This window comes from Pithys albifrons, chromosome 11 (assembly GCF_047495875.1).
Source record: "Pithys albifrons albifrons isolate INPA30051 chromosome 11, PitAlb_v1, whole genome shotgun sequence".
Lineage (NCBI taxonomy): Eukaryota > Metazoa > Chordata > Aves > Passeriformes > Thamnophilidae > Pithys > Pithys albifrons.
In genome coordinates, this window is record NC_092468.1 from 26,527,083 (window position 1) to 26,549,944 (window position 22,862).

The 22,862-nt window shown below is 52.2% G+C and overlaps 3 protein-coding genes across 3 annotated transcripts in view; 2 read left to right on the top strand and 1 right to left on the bottom strand.

Moving 5' to 3' along the window:
- The window catches only part of MED12L (mediator complex subunit 12L), a 68,134-nt gene extending 63,828 nt beyond the window's left edge, over window positions 1-4,306 (bottom strand). Inside the window, 3 exon segments of the mRNA XM_071566015.1 lie at window positions 763-867; window positions 1,190-1,241; window positions 4,299-4,306. Of these exon segments, the coding sequence (XP_071422116.1) occupies window positions 763-867; window positions 1,190-1,241; window positions 4,299-4,306 (165 nt within the window).
- Window positions 4,307-5,666: 1,360 nt separating this feature from the next.
- CLRN1 (clarin 1) lies at window positions 5,667-9,608 on the top strand. Its single transcript, XM_071566630.1, has 3 exons — window positions 5,667-5,919; window positions 8,116-8,295; window positions 9,343-9,608. The coding sequence occupies exons 1-3, from the start codon at window positions 5,667-5,669 to the stop codon at window positions 9,606-9,608; spliced, it is 699 nt and encodes a 232-aa protein (XP_071422731.1).
- A 2,691-nt stretch (window positions 9,609-12,299) lies between these two features.
- MINDY4B (MINDY family member 4B) lies at window positions 12,300-19,685 on the top strand. Its single transcript, XM_071566016.1, has 12 exons — window positions 12,300-12,403; window positions 12,652-12,679; window positions 13,425-13,562; window positions 14,289-14,408; window positions 15,400-15,491; window positions 15,754-15,919; window positions 16,328-16,393; window positions 16,885-16,955; window positions 17,111-17,180; window positions 17,465-17,581; window positions 18,040-18,220; window positions 19,543-19,685. Exons 1-12 carry the CDS (start codon window positions 12,300-12,302, stop codon window positions 19,683-19,685), a joined length of 1,296 nt encoding a protein of 431 aa, XP_071422117.1.
- The last annotated feature ends 3,177 nt before the right edge of the window (window positions 19,686-22,862 follow it).

The following is a 22,862-nucleotide window of genomic DNA, read 5'->3' on the forward strand; positions in this document are numbered from 1 at the left end:
CCATGGTTATTAGATGAGTTTTAACCTAGAGATATTCAGACAGGGAAAAAGCATTCTGGTTTAGAACAATCTGCACACTCCTCTTGTTACCGTGACAATAGAAACCACAGTGAGCTGTTTCGGCAACTGAAGGAAATAATGAGAAAGGGGAAGTCAGAGGTGACAAGAGACACTGCAGACAGGCATAGATGTGCTTCAAACCACCAGCCTGATAGTTATGGGGCAGAAATGGGGTCCCACTGTCCTGCAAGTGATAGGTGTGGGCAGTCCATGCAAAATAAGGGGAAATCCAAAGGAAGAAACAGGAGATTCAAGAGTCATGAAGAACAGAAAGAATAAAGGGGGACAAACTGATTTGAAAACAAAGCCAAAACATCAAACCATCACTTGAGAAGCAGATGGCACCAGTGGGGGTGTTCGACACCAAACGAGTGGGGAGCTCTGCACATTTATTTGTCTTCAGTGTAACACACAGTACTCAGACACTGGGGCTGGGGGCAGGAAGGGGAGCAGGGACAGGATGTGTGTCTGTGTGTGTCAGTGTGCAGGAGGACAAGCACAGAGGAGTGTGCAGTCACACAGAAGAGATGCAGAGAACGGAGGTGATGCACTGACACAGAGACAGCAGAGACTGGGTGCCAAAGGCTGCGGAGGGAAGGAGCAAGGTGGTACTGGGGCATGGAGGGATGTTCTGTGCCAACACAACAGCGGCTGTGGGCAGCAAAGGCATCACAAGCATGCAGAAATCAAAGGCAAACCTACTGGAAATTCTGAATCAAAATCTGCCTTAAAGTCACTTTTGTCTACATCATCAAAAATACCAGTGGTTCCAGAGTCAATGCCCACAAGTTCCACAATACCACGATCCTAATAATTGCAATGGAAAAAATCAAGTGTCAGTCACAGGAAACTCAAGCACTCTGCCTCTTTAAGAGCTGAGGCTTTCAGTTTGTCCCCAGTTATTCAGATCACCAGACAGCTGCCAATTCAGTACATCTGCACCATATCAGCAATATTTAGAGTTATACACAGGAAGGAAGTTAATAGATCCTTTTCAGTCTTCTCAAAGCAGAGGAGACAAGGAGACAGAGCAAGCCCCCCAGTATCTCATATCTGAAATACTGATGCTTCACTGAAAACCCATGTTTAAGGAAACAATACCAAACATGGGGATAGCACAAAGCATTACCTCCAGTTTCACATCATGAGCCTTTGAATAGTGGTCATCCACAGCCAGAGCTCTGCAGGGGGCAAAGCCAAGCAAGCTGGGTTGGGCTTTCATACAGACAGATGCACACACTTGCTGTCATTTGCACACATTTGCTTTTATTCACAGTGATTTCACATGAAATATAGAGAAGGAAGGAAATTCCGTTTTCACACTGCTGATACTCAGATCAAAATTTTACTTTATCATAAAGTTGCTTCACAAAACCAAAGAAGGGTGATGTGCAGTGTGAGCAAGAGGAACAGGAACAGTGCACCCACAGTGTCCCAGCCCACTAACCACAGGGGCTTTACGTGCTCCTTACACCAATTCCTCCAAACCTCCTCCATCTGTTTCCAGACTGCAACTTGCATCCCATTGACATGTTACAATAACCAAAAAAATCCCTAAATCCCTCCCACCTCTAAAGGCTTTCACTCTCAGAAAGCCAAGTTCAAAAAAATTCCCAAAAAACTGTTTCTTTTCCCCTTAGACACTAAGGTAAGCAAGAATTTGTTGTTGAATTTATTGAAATAATAACGGATAAAAATACCCACAAGTAGCTAAGCAATGTGAGCAACCAAACCAACACTAACTTCATTATTAAACTTGCTACAAGACTGCTCAGAACATGCTGTATTTTCTCAGTGCTTGAGGAAACATGCTCTGATTCTGCAGATATTATTTTGCTGATCTTGTCTCTCTTTCCTGTTGTGCAGCCCAGCACATTCAGAGTTGGGTCCCTCACATAGCCACAGGTGTTAAATCCAAACTCTGTGACTCCAAAGCCTGACAGAGCTCCTTTCCCACAGCAGGATGGGGGGGGGGGGGGGTTGTTTCATTTCCCATCAAAGAGATCTCAGAAAGACAAATATCAACTCCCTGCATCTGTCAACAGGTCCTGTTCGTGAGAACCAAATTCAAATCAGGATTTTTTCATTCTAAAATGAAAAACATCTCTTGGCATCATAAGAATTCAGCTGAACTTCAAAGACAACATGAGAAGCAAGACCTCAATACAACCATAAAGCCCTAAACTTTAAAAGAAAAAGTATTCATGGAGTTTCTAGATTCTGCATAGTGACTTCAAGATATTCAACACTGTTCCTTAAAAATCAAACACTCTCTTCTTTCCTCCATTCCCTACTGCACACTGGCTAGAAATTCCTGGTACCAAGTTGCATTTACCACATATCCCCCCCACTGCTGAAATGTATTGCAAGTTATACTTAAACAAATTGTATTTTGCTACACAGGAGACTGACAAATTAAAGAGTCTCACCAACCATTCTAAATTAAAACAAATTAAGAGGTGAAAAAAATAATCCTTTCTCAGTTGCCTTCCTTAGGTACCTGTGACAGACTAAAACACATAATAAAATACAAGTAGTCCAAATATTAGGTGAAAGTTAAGTGGGAGTAAGCCCTGGGACGATGAGAGGTGGACACACAGAGGAGTTGTCGTAGACATCACAAACTCACTATTGCATTCTCCAGCTCACCCTTCTGAAGATTGTTTCTGCTCAAATCAACTCCTGTCCTCAGAGAGGCTGCGGAGGAGTCACAGTTGTTCCAAGTCTGGATGAGTGCAATGCAACTTTATTCCAATTTAAAACTGTATGGTAGCAATACAAGCTGTTTGCTGCACTTACACCTCCACAACAACCACCACAGTGGCAATAATTCTGGAGCTGTGCACAAGAGATGATTCAAGTCGAGGAAATGTCAGATGGAAAATACCTGTGGTCAGAAACAAGGTCAGTAGTTTTCTCTGCAATCCCATCTTAAATGAAAGTGAATTCACTGCTCTCTGCCACGTCATAGATTTCTAAATTGAATCCTCCTACTCAGGCACAACTCCTGAGCAGCCCACACAAGTCAACAAAGAGAAGCAGAAATGAGCTGAAAGTTTCAGGGCGCTCTTTTCCGGCATCAGTGGATATCCCACACCTGCCCACCTTCCTGATGGGGCTGCAGCCCCGACTGCAGCCTGCAAGCTGTGTCTGATCTACAGGACACCTTCCCCTTGCTCAGCAGAGCTGTCCTCCCCTCATGTGCTGCAGCAGCGGGTGCATTGCTCCAGCAGCCTTACAATAAGCTTGAGCACTTTCCTTTTTGCCTTTCTACCCATTATTCATGCCAGATCCTCTCCTTGTGCTACATCTCCAGGGCAGTACAAAGCCAAGATACTTCAGAAATACAAGATTAGACGGTAGATTGCAAATAAGTCTAAATAAAATTAACAGCAATACTCTACAAATAACCTCATGTTCAAATGTAGCATGGACAACAGGCAAACCACACATTTTCTGGCTCTCTAATCAAAGCACAGATAGTTTAAAAGGTGAGGCTGAACTAGACAATAGCAATAAACTAGTCTGGTACTGGCCTACACTGTGTCATATTTGCTAACACATCTTCCATTACATCTTTGGTTACTGAATTATACTCATGCACACAGCTGTGTTTGCCAAAGGCAAGGACCAACAAATCTGATTACCCTAAACAAGCACTGGCTTAAAAAACAACTCCAAAAACACACAGTAAATCCTTTAACTGTACCCAGATGAACTGTACTTCATCTTAATTCCAAGTTTGCCTTAAAATCTACACAGTTAAACCCAGCTCAGCTGGTAAGATACTTTTGAATCAACTGCAGAGCATTCCTGCAATGAAGGTGCATCCAGTTAACAAAGCACTAAGTTGATCTGGTTCAGAAAAAAAACAAGCCCTGTGTTTGCTGAAGTCCTTGGCAGTCAGCAGATGGATGCAGATGGCCCTCACCAAGCCTCCAAGGGATGAGTTATGTCATGCCATGACTTAGCTTGTTTGAAGTGCAAGGCAGGGGATGCACAAGCCACAGGGTGGGCTCTGCTTTCTGTAAAGTTGTAAGAGAAGATGTATTTGTGTATATTTGAAACCTGGACTGAAATGTTTGCCTGAGCATCCTACTCACTGCAGCCAAAACAGCACTGTATATGACAGACATGCTGTACACAGAACACCCTGGCAGGGAAAGCAGGTACAAGTGCTCAGATGCAACCAGATACTGCAGAGGGGCCTCCCGGCTGAGCAGGGGGCTGTGTGTTACCTGGGCATAGCAATAGCAACAGCAAAGGAGAAATACACCCAGAAGGAAAGGAAAAGAAAAATGAGAGAGAGAACAGAACAGCATTGCTGGCTCTAGAAGAAAACCTGGGGAAACAAACCTTCTGAAAACTTCTGTTATGGAGAACAGACAGGCAGGGGCAGCAGCAAAGACTGTTTCTGAACGCTCCACTCCCGTCGGGGCTGGGAGAGCAGACCACTCATCAAATTACAGAGATCAGCCATCCTAAACCCTCGGTATCAAGTGACAGGAGATGTACTGAAACACTCTGCAAAGCTGTACGGAAGGGGACGCTGAAGAAAACCCTTAACAGCATCCTTCAGCCGGTGCCTGCCTGGTGGCTGGGCTGGGGATCTCAGGGCAGGACAGGGCTGGGCTCTGCGGCTCAGCAGGGGCTGCAGCTCTCAGGGCACAGGGCAGGGCAGGGCTCTGGGCCCCAGGAGGTCCTGCAGCTCTCAGGGTACAGGGCGGGGCAGGCAAGGCTGGGCTCTGAGGCTCGGGAGGGCCTGCAGCTCTCAGGGCAGGGCAGGGCTGGGCTGGGGATCTCAGGGCAGGGCTGGGCTGGGCTGGGGATCTCAGGGCAGGGCTGGGCTCTGGGGCTCAGGAGGGGCTGCAGCTCTGAGGGCAGGGGTCTGGGGCTCAGGAGGGGCTGCAGCTCTGAGGGCAGGGGTCTGGGGCTCAGGAGGGGCTGCAGCTCTGAGGGCAGGGCAGGGGTCTGGGGCTCAGGAGGGGCTGCAGCTCTGAGGGCAGGGCAGGGCTCTGGGCCCCAGGAGGGGCTGCAGCTCTGAGGGCAGGGCAGGGCTGGGCTGGGGATCTGAGGGCAGGGCAGGGGTCTGGGGCTCAGGAGGGGCTGCAGCTCTGAGGGCAGGGCAGGGCTCTGGGCCCCAGGAGGGGCTGCAGCTCTGAGGGCAGGGCAGGGGTCTGGGGCTCAGGAGGGGCTGCAGCTCTGAGGGCAGGGCAGGGCTCTGGGCCCCAGGAGGGGCTGCAGCTCTGAGGGCAGGGCAGGGCTGGGCTGGGCTGGGGATCTGAGGGCAGGGCAGGGGTCTGGGGCTCAGGAGGGGCTGCAGCTCTGAGGGCAGGGGTCTGGGGCTCAGGAGGGGCTGCAGCTCTGAGGGCAGGGGTCTGGGGCTCAGGAGGGGCTGCAGCTCTGAGGGCAGGGCAGGGGTCTGGGGCTCAGGAGGGGCTGCAGCTCTGAGGGCAGGGCAGGGCTCTGGGCCCCAGGAGGTGCTGCAGCTCTCTGGGCACAGGGCACAGGGCAGGGCAGGGCTGGCCGGCTGCCCGGCGCTCTCAGCATCCCGGCTGCTGCCCGCTGAGCAGCTCGGCACCGCTGCAGCCACCCCGTGTGCCACCATGCCAGCCCAGCAGAAGAAGCTGATCTTCTGCACAGCCGGGCTGCTGAGCCTCGCCTGTGCCCTGGGCACGGCGGCGGCCGTGGGCACCCAGCTGTGGGTGAGGGGGACGATCCTCTGCACCACCGGAGCGCTGCTCGTCAACGCCACGGGCCCGGAGCTGCACAAGTTCATCGGCGAGATCCAGTACGGGCTCTTCTCTGGGCAGCGAGTGCGGCAGTGCGGGCTCGGGGGCAGACCCTTCCAGTTCTCATGTGAGTAGCGATGGCGTTTGGGTTCTTCGCACCGCTCTGCTGGCGGCCGGGGCGGCGGGACAAGCTGCCCACAGGGCCGCGCGCTCGGACACCGAGCCAGCAACAGGGACGAGCCAAAGCGGCGCTGCCCTTGCAGCGCTCTGCTCCTCGGCGTCCAGCAACTCATTTTCTGATAGCGGTAAAGCCCGGCTAAAGTCCTCAAGGATCTACATTGCGGTTACACAAATACCCACATTTCGACATATTTATACTATTACTTTAAAAAAAAGAATGTTTGGGGAGTTTAATTAACCGCTGCCATCTTTCTCTGTGTGTCAACATTATACCCTCTGTGCTGTCACTAAGAATGAGCTAAACCAGCAGGAGTCTAATGAAAAAGCTGGGGCACTGTGGCTGCTGCTGAGAAACAAAGCTGCCCAAACGTTCTCAGCCTGCAGCACTAATTGGAAGAGGGGCTGGGGGAGACTGGCTGGCTTGGTACCTGGCACACAGAATGTCATCAAAGCATTAACGGTGGCTTTGCATTCATAACCTGGTTGTCTTCAAGAATAAAAAGATCAATAAAATGATCAAGTGAGGCATTTGTGTCCAGCAGCATTTGGAACAGGCTGTAACAAACAGTCTGTTGCTGAGTGTACAATGTGTCACTTGAAGTTACTACAGCACCCACTTTATAAATCTGTTTCTACAACAGCCCTGGCAATTGCTCATGGCAGTAAATGAATGCAAGGGAAGGCTGCAAGATTAGGTGCCAGAAACTGTTTACTACGTAACATTTTCCCAAAGCAGTAGACCACATTAATGATATTCTAGGAGTTGCTGCCTCTAAATTCCATCACTAGGCTGTTTATAGTGCTGAAGTTGCTTCTCAGTCTCTCTGTGTGCCATCCCAGTGTGCAGGCATTTCATCCTGAGTGAATTTTCAGAGGGCCTTATGCAATCCCAAGGGATTGGGAGACTGTTGTGACCCAGGGCTGGCCCAGCCACCAGCAGCACTGGGGCTGACACTCACCAGGGCTCAGTCAGTGACATCTGAACAGGGACAAGATACAGCCAAGGCAGGAGCCTTTACCTCAGAGAGCACTTAGTGCAACAGGCTGATCCCACTCCCTGGGGCTGGAGCAGCCCCATCCCATCACCTCAGTGCCTCAGGAACTCACCAGGAGCATCCCAGAAAGCAGGACAAACATATGCAATGCACAGCCATAGCTTAGTGCACTCACTGCATTTAAGCATGTCCAAAGAGATCTGTCACAGAAAATAGGCTAAATTATTTAGTTCTATGCTTGTTCCCATTAAATGTTCCCTTGTGACTACTATATCTCTTAGTTGTAATATGAATTTGCTCTGCCAGCAAACCCAGTTCAGCTGGGGAAAGCTTCTGCTCCATTTGCTCCTGCTCATTCCCATCAGTTTCTGGGTCAGTAATTCATTTTCTAAAGGTTGCTGCCATGCATACCACACTCGGGTTCATACAGTACAGAGAAGAAACATTCTCCTTTCAAGACAATGTTGCTGCTAGAATTAATTTTTCCTGATATGTCACATATAAAATTTTAATGACATACAACTATAGTCACAGGTGCTAAGGGAAGGATCCAATACCATCCATAACTTGTTTTCTTAAAATAAGCAATACAAAATTATATCATTAAATCCACAGTTTTCCATGCTTTCCCAAAACATCAGTGGTGTCACAGGAACTAATGCTATTCCTTGTAGGAATCCTGCACAGGGAAGCACTGGAAGGGGGCTCTATGGTATTCCCAGAGCCCTCTCTTCTCCAGGCTGAACACCCCCAGCTCTCCCAGTCTGCCTCCAGGGCATCTTTATGGCCTCCTCTGAACTCGTTCCAGCAGCTTCACACCCTTTTGATGTTGGTGCCCCACAGCTGGAGGCAGCACTGCGTGTGTGGGGGGGTGTCTCACCTGAGTGGGGGAGAGGGGCAGAATCCCCCCCTCCCCTGCTGCCCACGCTGGGGATGAGTCCTGCACACAGGATCATGCTTCTGAGTTTCACGGAATATTCCTTCCTCAAAACATCCATGAAAACCCATTTCTAGTTAAGAACTTCTTTGGTTTCATTTAGAAGAGCAGGATTAAAACAACTGCCACAAACTAGCAGGAACCCCCAGCCTGATTTCAGAGACAACTTGGCCAAATGTATATAATAATGTTATGTTTGGTTTGTTTTCAGTTTTTCCAGACTTGCTCAAAATTATCCCTGCAAGTATCCATGTCAGTGTCATCCTGTTCTGTACAGTACTGATCGTCTTTGCTCTGGTGGGAGCAGGGTTCTTCATGTTCAATGCTTTTGGCAGCCCCTATGAAACACTGCATGGCCCCATTGGGCTCTACCTCTGGAGCTTCATTGCCTGTGAGTATCTCCAGAATAACTAATTGATCACTATAGGAGGGTGTGCTAAGGACTGTGGCTTCCTTGGCTCTACAGTGGCAAAAGTCAAGCCAGGCAGGAAGGTGGGTGACTGCTGGGTCAAATCATGTGTTTCCCAAACTGGAGTTGAGATAAAATGGGGAAATGCCCCACGAGGGCAGATGCAGGATGGAAACAAGCAAGCAGCTGCAGAAAGCAGTGGCAGAAAGGCCCAGAAGCCCCAGGGACCCAGAGGTGATGCTGCATCACTGACACCAATGCACAGTCATAACCAGGAACCAGGTAAAAAAACCAAAATATGACAGCAATGCAACTGCTCCCACAACAGAAAAGTTCCAGACAACGTAAGATCACCACTTAGAGCAGCATGGCCTTCCCAAGGAAGGAAGAGCTGAGCAATAGGGAGGGACTGGCAGCAGCAGCAGCAACTTATTGTGAGGGTGATCTGAGAGCCACTGCAGCCAGGGATAACAGAGCATCCCAGTGCCCCTGCCACACTGGGATAACAGAGCATCCCAGTGCCCCTGCCACACTGGGATAACAGAGCATCCCAGTGCCCCTGCCACACTGGGATAACAGAGCATCCCAGTGCCCCTACCACACTGGGAAGGTAATACCTGTTTGTCAGGGCTGCTGGCCTGGCTGACAAGCAGGTTTACCCTGACTTTACAAGGTATTACATTTGCAATAATAAATAAAGGACTTTGATACATATTTATCTTTAGACACACGGACACCTCTGTTATGCTCAATGGGACAATGAGTAGCTTAAAGCAGAACACAAGCACAGATGCTTTGTGGGCTCAGGGCACTAAAGCAGCCATGCTGAATATTGTTGGTCCTGAGCCAAATTCAATTAGAAAACTTTCCAGTAGCCATTGGCTTGGATTGAAAAAATAATCCCTGTTAAAGGTAAGTTACAGTGGCTGTAAGAACACCCTCAATGTGGTATTTGGCAGTGGCATACATCACACAGCATGACTGAGGGGTTTTCAAGGTGATGAGCATGTTCCTTCCCCTCCCTTTCAGGTTCCTGTGGTTGCCTCATCATGATTCTCTTCTCCTCAGAGGTAAAGATCCACCACCTTTCAGAGAAGATTGCTAATTTCAAGGAAGGAACATTTACATTCAAGACTCACAGCGAACAGTTTGCAAATTCCTTCTGGACCATCCTGGTTTGCTCCCTGCTGCACTTCATCAATGCCCTGCTGATCCGATTTGCTGGGTTTGAATTTCCCTTTTCAAAATCAAAAGATTCAGGGACAATCACAGGAGCAGTTGACCTGATGTATTAGTTACTGAATTTAAGAACATTTCAAGCAAAGAGATTTGTCACTACTACATCAACAACTACCACATGTACCAACTTGTAAACAGTTAGCTCTGAAGAAGGCAAAACAAAAGAGACTTCAAATAAGCATCAATATAGTCTATGAAATGAACAAAAGAAGATATGCTGAAAGGTAATGTCTGGATGGAAATGCCCTCTTTCTCAGGGTAAGACCTTCAGACATTTGTCTTTTTTCCAGTAAACTATTTGAAAAGTAAGTGGTATGAAGAAAACTAGAAATCTCAGTAGCATTTCATGGGACCTGGAAAGTCCAATGGACAGGTTGCAGTAGAGACATACTCACCAGCAGCTTTGCCCTTCAGCCCTGGTCAAAGCAAGGACATACCTACGACCATGGTGGGGAATAAGGACATCCAGCAAACTTCCAGACACTCAGCAAGGGATAGGGCAAGGCACAAGCTCTGCCCTGACACCCCTCACACTTCAGCTCACACACAGAGTGTCAGCAGGAACAGGTGCTACGGCAAGTGCGTGAAGGGCAAAACCCAAACGTGCACCCACCACCAGCACTTTTGACCTGGCATCACACGCACAGCAATGACATTATTTCCCTCCACAGAGCTCTCTTCGGGGTCTTAGTTTTAACAAACCAAACTGCTCTGAGCCTGCAGTCCTGGGAGCCCTTGTTTCCCCAGCAATCACTGCAGCTCAGTGATGAAGCTGGCACAGCACAGCAGCACTCAGGGGAGATGCTGCGTGCTCCTGCTTGCCTGAGGGAGGGAGCTGGGCTTGGCACTGCCAAACAGCCCCTCTGCAATTCACCAGGCAAAGGGCATTTCTCTGAGCACAGCAACAGGAGTGAGCCCAGGCACCTTCCCTTCACAGAGCCCTGCCCAGAGAGCAGCACTGCAAACTCATCAACAATAACAATAAACCAGCTAGAACCTTTGGCAAAGGGCAACAATAACACAACAGATGGTCTCCCATGGCTCACTGGAGTTCAGCAGGGACTAAGGAAGGACCACAGGAGGGTCTGGTGCAGGGAGCCAGAACAGACAGACACAGCAGCCCTCAAACTCCTAGACATCCCCAAGTCAGTTAAAGAAACAGACCTTCCCCCAGGACAGCAGAGCCAGCCCATCTACCAACAGGCAGAGACAGGAGCAAAGACTACCTCCGTGGGGTTCCCTAGGTGCCTTGGAGACAAGATGCTGCTCACAGGACACAGAAACAGCACTCAGAGCAAACACACAGAGATGGGCCCTGCCCCAGCCACCTGTTTAGCTGCAGGGCCTGCACCCAGCTGTGGGTGAGCAGCAATCCCTCCTGGCTGCAGGTGAGGAGCAATCCCACCCAGCGCCCATCCAGTCACCCTGGGTGCAGATCAGGCCCAGTTACCAGATATCTGAGCCCTCTGTACTTCAGGCTCTACCAGCCCACGAGGCCTTGTTCACCTTCATGTCATTTTTATATTTCTACTTTGAATGGCAAAACACTGCTGGGTTTTTGTAAAGGTTTGTCAACTGCTTCCCAAACCCTTTCCCAAAGAAGATCTACCCCAGCTTCTCCCTGGATTTTGACAATGTGTCATGGCTACTGAAAGTCACCACAACATGCAGATTTTTTCATAATTTTCTTCTCAATCCATATGCATATTCTTCCTAATGTGAATGTATGTTCTTAATACATAATTTGTATTGCATCTCATGATATTATTTACTACACACCAACCCAAACCCATCCCTTTGCTGGCAGGAGGAGCAGCCCTGAGCAGGGCTCCGAGTGTCCTCAGTGGGGTCACTGCACTCAGAGCTCAGCTCCACCGTCCTGGCATCCCACCTCACTCCTGAGCATCAGCACAGATGTTATGTGTGTTAATATGCAGTTCCTCAGGCAAAGAACTTCCTATGAGCAAAATAAAATTGTGGCAATATTTGACCAGCAGAAAGTGCTGGAGGTGCGGCCGCCCAGCACGAACCCCGGGGCAACCCCAGCACGGACCCTGGGCCCCTTGGCATACATGCAAATGCCCCTGCTCCCACTGAAAAATGCCCCCTCTCCTTGCCCTGCTTTGGAAAACACCCTCTCTCCTGCTCCATGCTGGAAAATGCCCACACTCCTTCCCCCACCCGCGGCCAACCCCCGCAAGCAGCCGCCCGACCCTCCTCGGCTCTGCTGGCATCAAACACTGATGCTGCCGGCACAGCGGGCAGAGCAGCCGGGCTGGGACGGGCTGTCGTGACAGCTCCGTCCCGGGGTGACGGGGACGCTTCGCGGGAGCCCCGAAGGGACGAGCAAGGCAGTCGGTGCCTCTCAGTGGGCTGGGCTAGCGAGCCGCTCCGCCAGCAGCCTCGGTGTGCCCATCCCGCAGCGCCTCCCGCAGCATCACCCAGAGCATCTCCCGCAGCATCGCCCGGAGCACCGCCCGGAGCATCTCCCGGAGCACCGCCCGGAGCATCTCCCGGGGCACCGCCCGAAGCATCTCCCGGGGCACCGCCCGGAGCACCGCCCGGAGCATCTCCCGGAGCACCGCCCGAAGCATCTCCCGGGGCACCGCCCGCAGCACCGCCCGGAGCATCTCCCGGAGCACCGCCCGGAGCATCTCCCGCAGCACCGCCCGCAGCACCGCCCGGAGCATCTCCCGGAGTGGGGCGGCTGCGCTGGGGGAGCAGAGAGGGCTGAGCAGGAGGCTGTGATGGGTGACCGCGGGGCTGAACACGCCGCACCGACGGAGCTGGAGGAGATCGCCAGCAGAATCTCTGAGCTGAACAAATGGAGAGAAATCTTTAGTTTCCGTGGGTAAGATTTTTTATTCTGCTTCTTTATCATATTTTTAATTCCAGGTAGTTATGTAATATAATTTTTTAAATTATGTGTTATTACAAAACTTACGTGACAATGACAAAAGGTGTACTCAGTAATACGAGTGCTACTGCTCTTACTCTTCCTTTGTTCTGGGGTTCTCTTCTTCCTGGCCTCCAGTTTCCCCATATGCTAATAATGGCTCTGATGGGTTTTTTAAATTGTGCTTTATTTTACCTTTTCAGCTTGGAAATCAACAACACAATTCATCAGGTAACTGCTTCTCCAAAGGTAACATTTGGTGTCTGGTGTGTTTTGGGCTGTTCTGCCAGGTTGGCACATTGAGGAGGTTACACATCCGTACCTGCCACCCAGATCTCTGTGGAGATTCATTTCTGATGCTCTTTCTTTGAGAAACATATTCTGAAAGAAAGTCTTCCTGATTTAAATCAAAGGCTAGAGCACTCAAACACATATTAACATTTATGTCTAAAACTAATGGTTTCCACGGTCAGTTTTAGAACACAAGAAAAAGGATAACAAAGCAAGATCTACAAAATGTAAGTATTTGGAAAATTTGCTGTGCCCTTGTGCTGAGAGGCACTGAAGGATATTCCCGGTAATTCAGACAAACACAGTGTAACTCCCTGCTCCAGTCATTAGCTTATAGAGATGAGTTGGGAGTGTCTGCAAACAGCGGGAAATCAAGGGCACTCCTGTCCTAGGGCAGCGCGTGTCTCCCCTCCATCAGCCACGGCCGCGCACTGCGCCCATCTCACCGGGAATGCTGTGCCCACCTCACCGGGAATGCTGTGCCCATCTCACCGGGAATGCTGTGCCCATCTCACCGGGAATGCTGTGCCCACCTCACCGGGAATGCTGTGCCCATCTCACCGGGAATGCTGTGCCCACCTCACCGGGAATGCTGTGCCCATCTCACCGGGAATGCTGGGAGGGAACTCGGTGCGCACGGGAGCAGCAGCCCTGGGGTGATGCCCGTCTGCTCCTCTCCCTGCAGCGCGGCCGGGGCAGCGCTGGTGATGGACCACCCGGAGCTGGGGAGCCCCCGGGGCCGCAGCCCCGCTCGCCCATCCCGCAGCCGCTCCCACTCCCTGCGGGCACGGGCGGCCACCCTCTGTCCCGGGACACGGCGATGGTGAGCTGCCTGCTGAATTAGGCATGAGCTGTAATTGAATCTCCTGAAGAGAAAGAGTCTCGGGAGCCTTTCCCGGGGTTCGGGTGTCTCGGTGCGTCATTTGGTGCAGGCTGCACCCTGCTGGCCCCTGGACAGGGTATGGCATGGGGATGGATTATTTATGAGGCTTTTAATGAACAAGGGTGCAACACTACCTTAAAGCTGATCCACAATAATTCTCATGAGAGAACCAGTCAAATGACAGCGGGAAATGTTTACCTGCTCTTTGAGGCTTCCCTGACAAAGAGCCTCTGGACGGGTGGCAGGATCATGGAATTGTAGGATCGTTTGGGTTGGAAAGGGCTTTTACACCATCAGTGAGGGATCTCAGCTCTTGTCAAGTGCCTGAGGGTGCTGCTGCCAGTACCACTGTCCAGCAGCCCGGAGGTTCTGCAGGAGTGGGCAGGATGGGCCCCAGCTCAGGCCTTCCCCAAAAGTGCATGTACCCAAAGGTAGATTAATACACTGGGACCAAGCTTCACCAGAGCAGCCAAGTGCTGATGAAGTCCCTGACTGACCACCTCAAACATCACCTGTGCTCTGAAGATGTGAGACCCAACAGCGTGCCAGTGCTCTGGCTGTGGGCACAGGCATTGCACCTGCACCCCAGGCCCTCCTGACATCAGAGACCATTGCCCATCCTGGGAGGGGGATCTGACCCCGGCCCCTCTGGCTCCTCCTCGGCAGGGGCTGCAGAAGCTGCTGTTTGGGAACATGACCCACCCCTTCAGCTGCGAGTGGGCAGCATCACATTTCAGGTTCCGGCGGCCGCACTCCGACCTGGCCTACGCACTAGAGGCAGGAAAGGTAACGTGTCCCACAGCACCTGGCACTGCCTCCTCTGTGTCTCAGACACCTGCAGGGGATGGCAGCCGGCACTGAGAGCCTCAGCAGCACACACACCTGCACCCCACACCCCACACCCCACATGCCTGCACCCCACACACCTGCACTCCATGCCCTGCCCACCTGCCAGGCTGAGCTTCCCCCACCAGGCAGGGTGCAGGAGCTCCAGCCACAGACCCTCCACTGCTGCCCTCACAGGGGAGCTGCTGGCCTGAGGCTGGAGTGGGATGGATGGCCTGGAGCTGGCAGCTGGCTGCAGGACAGACTGTGATATCCCTTTGTGAGATGGTCCCAGGGGAGAGCTCAGCAGAGACAGCAGGTCACACAAAGCAGCAGGACTTGCCTGTTTCTTTTCCAAGAATTAGACTTACCTAATTCTTCTTGCCCCACCTAAAGATCCAACACCCGAAGTCACCTACACTGTTATTTACTGAAAGAGTGAGGTTTTTGCTTCTTCCTTATTTACCATTACAACACTGCACCTGAAAAAGCAGAAGCCCAAGGCACACACTCAGATTGTAAATACCCTAAACCACCTGGAGGCCGAAGTGCTGGGTACAACCGCAGGCACCGCTCCCTGTGTTCCAAGGCTCTGTGCTGGAAGGAGGGACTGCAGCCCTTACAGTGTGTACAGGCACCCCATGCATGGCCTCCCATCAGCCCGAGGCTCCCTTGGGGTGCCTGTCCCTTTGCTGTGAGGCTGGAGGGGAGAAAAAAGAAACTGTGGTGCTTCCAGGCACACGCAGTGTCTGGAGCTGAGTGACATTCCCTGGGGTGAGCACTTTGAGGGCGGGCACCCATGGGACCCCTGCTGTTCCCAGCACACAGCCAGGGCCACCCCACAACTTCTTCTCCACAAGGGCTTCCAGTTTTCTCACTGGCCAGTGACTGCTGGGAATAGCATGTGCTCACTCAGGCTCCTCAAACAGGGGATTTCTCTTTCTGTCCCTAGGGGGGAACAAGAGCTGTTCTGATGGTGGTACAAGCACACATCATCACATACCTGCTCTTTGCAAGAGACACAGAATATACTCACCTGGAAAGGTAAGATGCTGAGCCTTCTCATGGGACACACAGGAACTATTTCCACTCATTGTTTTGACTCAGACAGACCAGCTCCTGGGATTAGCCAAGCCACACCCAGGTTCAGGTGTGCAGCTACAGGTGGGAATTTGAACCAGGGAAGAAGCCTTGGCTGATCCCCAGGCAAGGCTTCTTCCCACCAAATCCTATGTTTCTGGGATGGTGGCATGTGTCCCCCACTCCCAGTGCCACGGTCACAGCTCCCGGTGTTCCCCTGGCACAGGCTGTGCCACATCGGGCAGCAGGAGCAGGGACAGGCTCTGGCCGTAGCCCTGGCAGAGACACTGTGGGCAGCAGGAGGAGACAGCAGAGCCATCGTCTGCCTGATCACCAAAGGTGTCACTGAGATGCCACGTGGAGGCTACAGAGCAGACACCTTCACTGAGAGAGTGAGTGTGGAAACGTGTGCTGCCAACAGGATTCTCCTTAAAGACACACTTGGCCTCAAATGTAGACTCTCCTAAACCTGCTCCCTCACTTATGGGGTACCAAAGTGGTGAGGCCCCCAGACCCAGGTCCCACCACAGCCCATGGCACATCCACCTCCTCACAGGGGCTGCCACTTCCCTCTGTCAAGGGCCAACCTTCCTTCTCCTGCAAAAAAAGAGGGCCCAGTTAACCTGAAGCTGCTCCCTGATGCCCTGCACAGAGTCAGACCCCACAGGTGGGGAAGGGGCAGAGCAGACCCCGGCATTGTTCTGTAATTTGGCTAAAGGAACCAGAGGAATTAAAAGCTCAGCTTTTTTATACAATTCATGTCTCCTTTACACCACCTTCTCTGTGCTTGTGCCCGACAGATCCGGCTGTTTGAGTTCTCGGAGAAAGCTGCAGCTCAGGAGTTTATCTCCCATCACATAAACTGTGTAAGTGGGGACATTTGCTCTATCCCAGTTATTTTCTTGCTGAATTCCATCTTATTTCTGATTCTAATGAGACCTGTTGAAGGCAAGTGCCCCATTAGCAGGATATGGTGTTAACACAGAGTAAGCTCATGGATATTCCTTTGGGAAGAGATCCTTCTCCCACTTTACCCCGTTCCAGCTCTTTCAGCCCACAAACGCTGGGTAAATGGGACTGCATTTTGGCCTTCACTGAAACACAAGATATGATTCCTTGCAAACTCAGCAAAAATCCAGAAAAAAATGTACAAAATCCATTTAGCCAATAACTGGAAGTTTCTTTTTTACCTGATCCTATTCAACAAAACTAGTTATAAAATCTTCCTGGAATAACACCTTACTCATCTGTCTTAACACATTCACCTAAATCTGTATTGAAGCACTTGAATTGTTTTAATTATACATGATTTACTGGCCATAATTCCTGCCCTGTGATCCCTTATTTCTTTTTCCAGTTCAAATGTGAAGGCAGCCATGGAGTGATCCTATTTTTATACAGTTTACTTTTCTCTAGGACACTGGAAAGGTATATTTCACTTTTAAACATTTTCCTTTAGTTTCATTACGTCTTCTGAAATAGTTTTCCCTTTCCTCACATTCCTGTCAGTCAGGCAGGGATGTGCAGTGTCACCTCCAGCACCAGCCTGGCACTGCCCTGATGTTCTGTGTTTGGCATTACAGGGTCCAAGAGGATTTGGGTGACACAGGTCCTTTGTTGAACATGAGTTCTGGAGACGTCACCTGCACAGAGGTAGGACCAGCCACATTTCCCACATTTGATTTAGGAAAAAAATCTCACTTTTTAATTCAAATTTAGAAAGCACAACGTCATACAAAAATACTTTGCAAATTTTAATCATGACTGTGCATGCAAAAAACAGATGATGATGATGATGATGATGATGATGACGACGATAATAATAAAAAAGCCACCTGCAGCTTGTGACAGGCACGACAGACCTGGGAGTGGGACACCACCTGCAAGGGGTGCTCGCAGCAGTGCCCACAGTGTGCCCACAGGCTGTTTCCCCGCAGGCTCTGCTGAGCCTCCTCCTGACCGGACGTGCGAGCCCTCGGACGCTTCAGGCTGGCCGGGGGCAGCGGCGCCCCGTGGGGCTCCTGCGCTGGGAGCGGCTGCCAGCGGAGCGGCAGGTGAGGCCGGAGTCGGCCCCGCAGCAGACCCGGGACGGGGACACACCGGGCTCACCGGGGCTGCCCTGCCCAGGGACACACCGGGCTCACCGGGGCTGCCCTGCCCAGGGACACACCGGGCTCACCGGGGCTACCCTGCCCAGGGACACACCGGGCTCACCGGGGATGCCCTGCCCAGGGACACACCGGGCTCACCGGGGCTGCCCTGCCCAGGGACACACCGGGCTCACCGGGGATGCCCTGCCCAGGGACACACCGGGCTCACCGGGGATGCCCTGCCCAGGGACACACCGGGCTCACCGGGGCTGCCCTGCCCAGGGACACACCGGGCTCACCGGGGCTGCCCTGCCCAGGGACACACCGGGCTCACCGGGGCTGCCCTGCCCAGGGACACACCGGGCTCACCGGGGCTGCCCTGCCCAGGGACACACCGGGCTCACCGGGGCTGCCCTGCCCAGGTGAGCCCCGCGCTGCGGACACCCCTGCTGCCCGTGTGGCTGTGCAGCACCCCCGGCGGGCACGGAGTGCTCTTTGGCACCGACAGCCGCCTGCTGTGCCACTGGAGAGCCGAGAGAGCCTTCCGGCTGTGCTTCTACAGCGGTCAGTGGCAGCAGACCCGGACAGCCCACCTGAGCATAGGTACAGACCCGGCTCACGGGGTGAGGGTGGGGGCCACACACAACTGTCCTTCCTGTTTAGTACTCAGTACAAAGTTTAACCACACCAGGAAGCAGGATTGTTTTGTGATTAATTCAAAATTTGTAACAACCTTCTCTACAGCTGCTGTGGTTTCCCTCTGGCCTGTGACCAAGCCCCTCTCAGCTCCTCGTTCACTCCCCACCAGCAGGACTGGGGAGAGAATTAGGACAGTCAAAGCAAGAAAACTCACGTGTTGAGTTAAAGACAGTTTATAGGGAAAGCAAAGGCCATGCATACAAGCTAAGTAAAGCAAGGAACCCATTCACCCCTTCCCATGGGCAGGCAGAGGTGCAGCCACCTCTAGAGAGCAGGGCCCCATCCTTGGGAAGACAAACACCATCACTCCAAACAACACCCCCTTCCTCCTTCTTCCCCCCACTTGTACTGAGCGTGATGTCATAAGGTCTGGAATATCCCTTTAGTCAGTTTGTGCCTTCTCCCAACCTCCCATGCAGCCCCAGTCTCCCTGACAGCACGGCCTTGACACTGTGTAAGCTCTTCTCAGTAATAACAAAACATCTCTATACTATCAACCCTGTGTTCAGCAAAAATCCAAAACATAGTCCCATACCAGCCAGTGGGAAGACAATTCCACCCCAGACAACATCAGCACACCAAGGCAGGGAGGCTGGCACACAGGGGCTTACCTGCCTTTCAGCAGCTGAGTGAGGATGAAGTCTCTGTTTTCTGACCAGCAGCAGGTGCCACCATGGCCCTTGTATTTCCCCCCAAGTTTCACATCCCCCCCAGGAGGGGTGAACTGCTCCTCTAACTACACTTGGATTGTGAACCAGGCTTTGTGTTTGGGGTGCAAAGATTCTTGTTTCTCTGCCACTGTGCAACACTTACCTCCCTCGATCAATGCCTCCCTCTTCCTCACTCCCCTTTCAGTGCAGCATTTAAAGTGAAGTCTGAACCTTGGAACAAAAGGGTAAATCTGCACGAAAAGGTGAATCGAGACCCACCATCACAATATGCAGCATGGCCACAGATACTGTCTGTGCCTCTGCTCAGAAAAGCAGCGTGCAAACACACCCTGCAAGAGCCCAGAGCTGCATCAGAGTGCCGGAGTTTCCCGGGGGGCCAAGGGCTCCAGGCCAGGCTCCAGCCCAGGAGGCTCAGCTGGTGTCCCCCTGGGGCAGCACAGCAGCACATCTGCACCAGCACAGCTGCAGGAGCTTCTGCTTTTAACCGTCACTGAAACCTTTTTGAGGGGAGTGGGTCGTTTTAGACTTGTTTTTTAAACGGCATTTCCTCTGCAGACACTCATTCGCGCCACTGGGAAGGCGCCCCAAGGGAACACCCCTGCAGCCCAGGGAACAGGTGTCGGGCCCTGGAGATGGCAATCAGGACCAAGTGGGCAGGTGCCACCGTCACCTGGAATGGGACAGACCCCTTCTTCTGAGGAGAGAGCAGGATGGGCCCTGCTCCTGAGGAGTGAGGGGATGGAGGATGGACCCTGCTCCTGAGCAGTGAGGGGATGGAGGATGGACCCTGCTCCTGAGCAGTGAGGGGATGGAGGATGGACCCTGCTCCTGAGGAGTGAGGGGATGGAGGATGGACCCTGTTCCTGAGGAGTGAGGGGATGGAGGATGGACCCTGCTCCTGAGCAGTGAGGGGATGGAGGATGGACCCTGCTCCTGAGCAGTGAGGGGATGGAGGATGGACCCTGCTCCTGAGCAGTGAGGGGATGGAGGATGGACCCTGCTCCTGAGCAGTGAGGGCATGGAGGATGGGCCCTGCTCCTGAGCAGTGAGGGGATGGAGGATGGACCCTGCTCCTGAGCAGTGAGAAGGACAGCCCCTGCTCCTGAAGAACGCTGGTATCTCCCACGTGCTGCCAACTACACCAGTCACTGTGGTAGGGAGGACAAAAAACACTTTCCCCCATCAAACAGCCCTTGGTGCCCTGTTCCCAAGGCAGATGCCCTGTTCCCAAGGCATCACACCCACTGAGAAAGTGTGCACAGATGAGGAACAGTCACCAGCAGTGCTGCCCCACCACACACCTTTTCCAGGTGGTAGAATGCAGGTTTTCCTGCTTCCCACAACAGCTCTCAGGAAAAGGAGAGTCAAGCCCTGGCACAAGCCCCCACACCCCATGGCAGTGGTGAGTTCCCCATCACTGTAGGGATGCAGCACTTGTGCTGATGTGGCACTTGGGAACATGTTTTAGTGGTGGTCTGGGCAGTCCTGGGGGAACACTTGGACTCAGTGGATGCTAGAGGGCTTTTCCAATCCAAAACATTCTGTGATTCTATGATTTGGTGCTCTTACTGCCATGCCAAATCCTGGCACGCTGCAACAGCCTGGCAATCACAGGCAGGGCACATCACTTCTCACTCACAGCAACCACTGTCCACTTCTTTTTTCATTGTCATCACCCAAAGAAGACCTACTAGTCATACCCTTTGTCTAATGTACAGTTGCTAATGAAAGCTGTACTGAGAACAATAAACCTTATGCAAGCAATCCAGAAGCTTGGTTCAAATTAATTCAATTTTTCAATATAAAACACCAAGTGTGGACATCCAGCTTGAGATTCTGCCATGCCAGAATGAGGAGCTGCTTGTTACAGCTGATGTGGGATCTGTACCTGCTGCTGACTCCTCTTTCAGTTTCTGTCCAGTTCAGGGCACCCCTGAGCACGTGGCCTGCCCTCTGCAAAGCTGTGGCCCAGCCCCACTGCTGTGGTCCCCTGGCACCTGCAGGCTCAGTGACACCGGTGGGGAGGCCCCAGGGCTGCACCAGCCCATCACCCCTCTGTGAGCACAGGCACAGGCTGGGGAATGAGGGGTCAGCAGCAGGGCCCCCACCCCTCCAACCACATCATAGACTCCAGACCCCCATTTCCTCCCCTGGCCCTGCTCCCCAACACCGGCATAAACCCAGTCTGACTGTGAAAGGCAAACAAGGGAAGAGAAGCCCAGCTGAAGCCCTGCTGCCCCTGCTGTGGGAGCACAGCCTCCCTCAGGCTTCCACCCCTCTGCCCTCATGTCTTCTCATCCTTTTATAACCTTCTTGTGTGCACATTTTCCTCCGTCAGAGCTGAGCCCTTGCTCATTCCAGCCAGGCCACATCACATGTAGTGATGCTTTAGGGAAAAGCAACAATAAAGACACGGTCTGGGTGTTAGTCAGATTTCTCTGAAAACTGCCCCAGCTCCAGCACCTCAGGAAGTGCTGTCATCGTGACAACAGCTACAGACTTTCACTTCTACTCTGGAAATTCTGTGCAGAAGACAAATAAGCTTTGCCAACCTGCACACACTCCACAGATGCTCAGGGGAGCTGTCATGGCCTGAAGTATTTGGGGGGGATCAGGGGCTACACAACCAGGAATGTAAGCAACAAATGTAGACACACACACATAAAACTGATGCCTTGTTCTGGCACCTTGCATGAGTCAATCTCGCAGAGGAAACAAGTACAAGAGCCTCCAGCACAGAGGTCCCTCTCCTGCACAGACCTGCTCATGGGTAACACCACTTTGGTTAAAAATGCTCCGTGTGGGTATCTCAGAACAAAGTATTGCTCATTCACCAACAGGAGCCCTGACAGCCAAACTGCAGGGAGAACTCTGCCGAAAATAATATTGGAAGTGTTCAAGGCCAGGTTGGACGAGGCTTGGAGCAACCTGGTCCAGTGGAAGGAATCGTCCTTCTAGATCCAGGGTGGGCTTTAAGGTCCCTCCTGATCCAAACTATTCTGTGATTCCCAGAGGAATTTAACAGACATGCAGATGTGGTGCCGAGGGACATCAGTTAGTGGTGGCCTTGGCAGTGCTGAGTTAATGGTTTGACTCAAGGATTTTAAAGGTTTTTTCCAACCTGAACAATTCTGTGGTTCTACAGTTCTGTCATTCACTTCTCCAGTGTTACTGAAACAGATGTTGTTTAAATTATAGGGGTGTTTCCCAAAATCTTTTTTTTTAATGTGGGGAGTGAAACCAGCCCAAATTCTTTTGTTGTCTGGTCCCCATGTGTAAAACTGGAGCTCAGAAAACACCTAATTCTGCAGAACATTTTAAATCAGCCCAAAACATCTTTTATCATTATTTTGACATTCCCGGTGAGAGGACACAGGCTCGGGAGGGAGGACACGGTCCCAGTGGGCACACACACACACACCCGGTGGGCACACACAGCCCCGGTGGGCACACACACATACCCCCGGTGGGCACACACACATACCCCCGGTGGACACACACACACACCCGGTGGGCACACACACACACCCGGTGGACACACACACACACCCGGTGGGCACACACACCCCCCCGGTGGGCACACACACCCCCGGTGGGCACACACACCCCCGGTGGGCACACACACACACACGGTGGGCACACACACCCCCGGTGGGCACACACACCCACCCGGTGGGCACACACACACAGCCCCGGTGGGCACACACACACCCCCGGTGGGCACACACACACACACACCCGGTGGGCACACACACACAGCCCCGGTGGGCACACACACCCACCCGGTGGGCACACACACACACACCCCCGGTGGGCACACACCCACACCCGGTGGGCACACACACACACACACCCGGTGGGCACACACCCACACC

What these genes read in the sequence shown, in the direction of transcription:
- MINDY4B (XM_071566016.1), top strand. Translation starts at nt 12,300, where the DNA reads ATGGGTGACCGCGGGGCTGAACACGCCGCACCGACGGAGCTGGAGGAG. An exon ending in TCTCCCATCACATAAACTGT is followed by an intron (nt 16,394 to 16,884) that starts GTAAGTGGGGAC and finishes TTCTTTTTCCAG; the next exon opens with TTCAAATGTGAAGGCAGCCA. An exon ending in GAGACGTCACCTGCACAGAG is followed by an intron (nt 17,181 to 17,464) that starts GTAGGACCAGCC and finishes GTTTCCCCGCAG; the next exon opens with GCTCTGCTGAGCCTCCTCCT.
- CLRN1 (XM_071566630.1), top strand. Translation starts at nt 5,667, where the DNA reads ATGCCAGCCCAGCAGAAGAAGCTGATCTTCTGCACAGCCGGGCTGCTG. An exon ending in CAGACCCTTCCAGTTCTCAT is followed by an intron (nt 5,920 to 8,115) that starts GTGAGTAGCGAT and finishes GTTTGTTTTCAG; the next exon opens with TTTTTCCAGACTTGCTCAAA. An exon ending in CCTCTGGAGCTTCATTGCCT is followed by an intron (nt 8,296 to 9,342) that starts GTGAGTATCTCC and finishes CCTCCCTTTCAG; the next exon opens with GTTCCTGTGGTTGCCTCATC.